The 6,365-nt window shown below is 34.5% G+C and overlaps 1 protein-coding gene across 1 annotated transcript in view; it reads left to right on the top strand.

Annotated features, from left to right (window-relative positions):
- Positions 1 to 809: 809 nt before the first annotated feature.
- Positions 810 to 6,365, top strand: part of LOC106941917 (von Willebrand factor A domain-containing protein 5A-like) — a 9,749-nt gene continuing 4,193 nt past the window's right edge. Inside the window, exons 1-5 of the mRNA XM_015025070.1 lie at positions 810 to 1,144; positions 1,335 to 1,364; positions 3,164 to 3,217; positions 5,547 to 5,707; positions 6,156 to 6,212. Of these exons, the coding sequence (XP_014880556.1) occupies positions 1,343 to 1,364; positions 3,164 to 3,217; positions 5,547 to 5,707; positions 6,156 to 6,212 (294 nt within the window). The 5' untranslated portion in view covers positions 810 to 1,144; positions 1,335 to 1,342. The remainder of the gene's footprint in view (positions 1,145 to 1,334; positions 1,365 to 3,163; positions 3,218 to 5,546; positions 5,708 to 6,155; positions 6,213 to 6,365) is intronic.

The raw sequence follows: 6,365 nt of genomic DNA, 5'->3' as shown, positions 1-6,365 counted from the left end.
CTTTGAGATATTTTGGAAGAGTTCATTCAATGTAGGTTTTACTCTGTATTTTTTTCTCCTTTTCTGCTTTTGCGATGATTGTTCCTTATCCACGTCCACCAGGCTGTTGTAAGTAAAACTACAAAATTAATTACATTACCCAAAAAAAAACCTCAATGTCAAATTATCATTCTCCTACTGCTTCCTGTTGTCTTCTTTTCTTTTCTGCCAGTAGTAACAGACACCTGTTGATTATGTGACTGGTGTGACGCAAAAAAGTTTTTCTTTCTATTTCAATGCGACTACAAAACTCATTGTCGAAAAATGTTTTATTTTCTCCAAATTGATGTTTCCATGAAGTAAATTTATCTCTGTATTTTCAGTTAGTGCAGTTCTGTGCTTGTGAGAAGAGATTCGCCAATATAGATTTAGGAAGATTTACATCTTATCTGTTGAAAATAAATCACATTGTCTCTGGACTTAAACCGCAATGTAGAATAATATTTTAAGGATGAAACTATGATGAGATTTTCTCAAACTAGAATTTTCAATTTGTTTGAAATGAAATTTGCTTAATTTTATTCACTTAAACTTTTTAATTTAAGAGAATTTGGAACCTAACCTAAAAATCTCAGCAACTCTAATTTCCTGATTGATTAAATGTCAGTAAAATCCTCTCTGTCTCCGAAATGGTGGCTTGCAAACATATTTATACTCACATTTTGTCACATTACAACCACAAACAGAAATATTTTTATTGTAATTTAATATGAAAATTGGACACAAAGTAGTATACAATTGTGAAGTGGAATGGGTATGAATACTTTTGCAAACCACTGTATGTAAAACCAGTTTTAAAAAAATGTGTTTTTGATAAATGAGTTCACTAAAACAAAACAAGGTACATGCAGAGAAGAAGCTCAGTGACAGTTTATCAGCATAAAATTATTTGATTTTTTGTCTTGAGACAGGTATGGTCCCAAAATAATTAACTAAATGTAAGGATGGAAATGTAACAAAGAATTAGTCCAGCATTTTAAAGATTAACAAACAACTATTATTTATTTTAATAACACCTCTGGTACTTGTTTTTTTTAAATTTTTTTTTTCTTCCCCTTTTTTCTTTTGTTAGTTGTGTGTGTGGGTTCAGCTCCACCAGTTGATTGTAAGTAAAAGAAAACAAACAAGAAAAAAGTCATTTGATTGCTGCAAAGGAATCTGTTTGGTTAAATACAGACATGTCTGAATATGTCTTGTTTTTTTTAGTTTGTAGATGTACGAGGGCCGTTTACATAATTTTTGTCAGGGTGACATCACATCTATGCTCTCTTTGTTTTTTCTTTTCTCTTTTTTAGTCCAGAGTATGGATTGCTCACCTCCAAGACGTAAGTAAAGCCCAAAACAAATGATCACTGCAATTTCTTGGAGTACTCTGAACCAATATCAGATATTCTAGTTGTACAGCATATTAATTACATGAATGGTGATAGTATGATATTCCCTTTAAAGAAAGAGAATAATTTTACTTTTTAGATATTTTGCTTTTTATTGGGATTTAATTTTCATTGTGAAATCTTTGAAAGAGATCCATCAGTATAGATTTCAGAGTATTTACATTTTATATGTTAAAAATGGTACAATAATTTTTTGTTGGTTTTGCAAAAACCAACAAAGAATTATTGTAATATTTGTCAGTATATATCCGTTCTTTGCTAAATTAATGCTATATTTCCTTTCTGCTCTCTGGTTAGGTTCAGACACGATGTTAGGTATGAAATTGCGTGAAATAGAAAGACAAATCTTTAAGTACTCCATACTTTATGTGTATGAGATACCATTTTTGTGCATAATCTAAATGTGGTCATATGTTTATAGGAACTTTGCATTTTTAAAAGTAAGTAACTGATCTGAAGGTCAAGTGAAATCAGATCTTAGTTTAATGATTCAGATGCAAACACATCCATCATCTACAGAACACATTAACACATAAGCCTTTTCACAGACTGCTCTTGTTTTATTTTAGCTTGTGTCTGAATAATTCTCACTAAATTTACATTTGTTTTGTCTTATGTTTCTGAAATCATTCACCAAGTATAAGGATTTGTGTATATTGGATTTTTGTTCAGCCATTTTGAACACATGGTAGTTCCAGGTCTTACTAGAGCCACAGTTAGATTGTCTGAAGTTGTTGTTGTGATTCTGATGTGTTTTCAATTGTCTGTTTTAGCTCCAAAGAAGAAAAAAGGTGGAATATTCTCTAGTAAGTAAAACAATGAATGATTTACAAGCACAACATCATTAAACAGTTCTCCATCTATTATGGGTTATTAGAAACTGACAATGACATCATTTGGTCTTACTGTTTATTTAAATGGACTAACCTTAAAATTAGGAACATGTTAAATATATTGTTGAATGGTTTTGTCATTTAAAATGTTAGTAATCTGCAGCAGAAACTGACCATTAGATGGCGCTGTGTTTTCAAAGACTGAGTCAGAAATATCCTCTTAGTCAATTTGGGCTCCAGCATCTGACAGGCATTGCTAAGCAAAACAACATCCAAGCCCTGAAACTACTGATGAATAAAACTGCAGCAGTTAAAATTTTAATGAAATAAATAAAAAACGTTGTTAATTAAATGATTTTTTGATTGTTGACTGTCTTAAGTGTTTCTTAATGAATGTCGGTCAAATTTCAAGTTTTATTTTCAGAATTTCAGAAGCAGAGAATCAAGTGAAGATACTACAATTCTTTAATGGATGATAAATTTATGGAGTACATTTATAAATTCACCAGCCTTCAAAGAAAGTGGCAAATATCCTGTGAAAGATTGGCTAATTTCAAGAAAAATTAAAAGCTTCATTAATGACAATCTGTTTGCAGAACCTCTGTATATTGTTGTTGTGAAAGAGTGATACTGCTGTCAGATTGTCATGATTATATGGCTGGCACTAATTTTCAGGAAAGACGCCTCCTGTTAATCCTCCCACAGTAGACAAAGAAAACTTGTAAAACTGTACTAACTTGTAAAAGTGGAGCTTGTAAAAGCTCTGTACTTTTTACCACATTTTAGAACATGGGAGGGTTAAATGATGCATTATTCAATTACACATGCAGAAACATTTACTTGTACCATAATGATGGACGACGTTCCTCAGTAATGCTAAGTTTCTTTTTTTTCTAGGGATCCATAGTAAAGAGATGTCCTGTAGGAGCAACGCTGCAGAAGCCATTGATTGTAAGTAGTATTTATGAATGCAGTGGATTATTGAAACTCACCTCATGTACCCACTTATCAAGCTCTTTTCACTTCACATGTGATGGTGATTTAGATTCAGAAAGGTCATACCCCAAATCTGTGCAGCCCCATAAAGACCCTCTGCTGCAGCTGGTGTCCCTGCAGAAAGCGTCTGGCAGCTGGATGCTTGATGAAGATCTGGCTGCTGTGCTGGGAAAGACCAAAGAGGAGGTGGAAAAGGCAAAACCAGAGTTGGTGGGTTGTAGTCTAAAATAATAACAATAATAAAAAATCTTATAATGTAAATATTAAATAGGAGTTTTTGTATAATAATAACAATAATAATAATAATAATAATAATAATTTATAACAAAAATTAACATTGAAGGTTGCAAAGAGGGGAGTTTAACTAGAAGCAGGGTTAACACCGACTTCCAGTCCATCTGTCCAATTAGCCTAACATGCATATTTTCACACTGAAATCCATAGAACACAGAGAGAACACACATATACTTAGGGAGAACATGAAGGAGCCTTGCAGAAAGGCCCTTTAGTGAATTTAAACCCAGAACTAAGACCACATACATACCGTATTTTCTGCACTATATAAGGCGCACCTAAAAACCTTCAATTTCCTCAAAAGCCGACAGTGCGCCTTATAATCCAGTGCGCCTTATATATGGACCAATATTGAGCCACAACAGGTCTAGCAACTACAGTAAGCAGCCGCTGACTTCATTTTCACCGGTAGAAGAAGAAGCGCGTGGTGCATGCTGGGATAGTTGTCAGGACTCTGGTTTGTTAATAAAGTTTGACTGACGTATCTACCTACAGACCATCTATAATCAGGTCATCTGCAGGTCCCACGCCCCGGGCCAGTCGCGGAAAGCATTCTTCACCGACAGGAGTTGGACTGTTTTGTTGACATTTTTTATGTGAACAAAGTGGCTTTANGAATAATTCTCACTAAATTTACATTTGTTTTGTCTTATGTTTCTGAAATCATTCACCAAGTATAAGGATTTGTGTATATTGGATTTTTGTTCAGCCATTTTGAACACATGGTAGTTCCAGGTCTTACTAGAGCCACAGTTAGATTGTCTGAAGTTGTTGTTGTGATTCTGATGTGTTTTCAATTGTCTGTTTTAGCTCCAAAGAAGAAAAAAGGTGGAATATTCTCTAGTAAGTAAAACAATGAATGATTTACAAGCACAACATCATTAAACAGTTCTCCATCTATTATGGGTTATTAGAAACTGACAATGACATCATTTGGTCTTACTGTTTATTTAAATGGACTAACCTTAAAATTAGGAACATGTTAAATATATTGTTGAATGGTTTTGTCATTTAAAATGTTAGTAATCTGCAGCAGAAACTGACCATTAGATGGCGCTGTGTTTTCAAACACTGAGTCAGAAATATCCTCTTAGTCAATATGGGCTCCAGCATCTGACAGGCATTGCTAAGCAAAACAACATCCAAGCCCTGAAACTACTGATGAATAAAAATGCAGCAGTTAAAATTTTAATGAAATAAATAAAAAATGTTGTTAATTAAATGATTTTTTGATTGTTGACTGTCTTAAGTGTTTCTTAATGAATGTCAGTCAAATTTCAAGTTTTATTTTCAGAATTTCAGAAACAGAGAATCGAGTGAAAATACTACAATTCCTTAATGGATGATACATTTATGGAGTACATTTATAAATTCACCAGCCTTCAAAGAAAGTGGAAAATATCCTGAGAAAGATTGGCTAATTTCAAGAAAAATTAAAAGCTTCATTAATGATAATCTGATCGCAGAACCTCTGTATATTGTTGTTGTGACACAGTAATACTTCTGTCAGATTGTCATGATTATATGGCTGGCAATAATTTTCAGGAAAGACGTCTCCTTCTGTTAACCCTCCCACGCTGTGTGACGCTAGGACAACAAGACAAGAAGGAAGCGGGGGTTGTCCCGTCAAACCATCAGTTCCCAAAACCACAGTCAAAGAAAACTTGTAAAACTGTACTAACTTGTAAAAGTGGAGCTTGTAAAAGCTCTGTACTTTTTACCACATTTTAGAACATGGGAGGGTTAAATGATGCATTATTCAATTACACATGCAGAAACATTTACTTGTACCATAATGATGGATGACGTTCCTCAGTAATGCTAAGTTTCTTTTTTTTCTAGGGATCCATAGTAAAGAGATGTCCTGTAGGAGCAACGCTGCAGAAGCCATTGATTGTAAGTAGTATTTATGAATGCAGTGGATTATTGAAACTCACCTCATGTACCCACTTATCAAGCTCTTTTCACTTCACATGTGATGGTGATTTAGATTCAGAAAGGTCAGCCCCCAAATGTGTGCAGCCCCATAAAGACCCTCTGCTGCAGCTGGTGTCCCTGCAGAAAGCGTCTGGCAGCTGGATGCTTGATGAAGATCTGGCTGCTGTGCTGGGAAAGACCAAAGAGGAGGTGGAAAAGGCAAAACCAGAATTGGTGGGTTGTAGTCTAAAATAATATTAATAAAAAAAAAATCTTATAATGTAAATATTAAATAGGAGTTTTTGTATAATAATAATAATTAATAACAAAAATTAACATTGAAGGTTGCAAAGAGGGGAGTTTAACTAGAACCAGGGTTAACACCGACTTCCAGTCCATCTGACCAATTAGCCTAACATGCATATTTTCACACTGAAATCCATAGAACACAGAGAGAACACACATATACTTAGGGAGAACATGAAGGAGCCTCACAGAAAGGCCCTTTAGTGAATTTAAACCCAGAACTAAGACCACACACATACTTAGGAACAGATACTTAGTAACTGCTGATCTCCAAGTAGTCAGTGAGATACTTCCTAGTGCCGCCTCAGTGAAGGAAAGCTACTGTATAACATTTCTCCTTTTCGTTGTCCTGTTTCATCTCTCTGTGTTTCATTAGGTCAACAATGAAGTGTGGGCCTCCATTCTGGCTCTGATTTGGCTTCATGCTTTTAAGATGGATGCAAAGGAGGAGTGGGAGCTTCTGTCTATGAAGGCTGCATCATGGATTAAAGCTCAGAACGGTAACATACATAATCACCAGGGAACTCCTGTTTTTAAGTGTGTATTAAAACAGATGTTAAAACTGGATGCGAAAATAACATTGGTG

This window comes from Poecilia latipinna, unplaced genomic scaffold, assembly GCF_001443285.1.
Source record: "Poecilia latipinna isolate Pla-1442-1.1 unplaced genomic scaffold, P_latipinna-1.0 Scaffold3934, whole genome shotgun sequence".
Lineage (NCBI taxonomy): Eukaryota > Metazoa > Chordata > Actinopteri > Cyprinodontiformes > Poeciliidae > Poecilia > Poecilia latipinna.
Note: the sequence above shows the minus strand (reverse complement) of the source record. Positions and strands in the feature narration are given on the sequence as shown.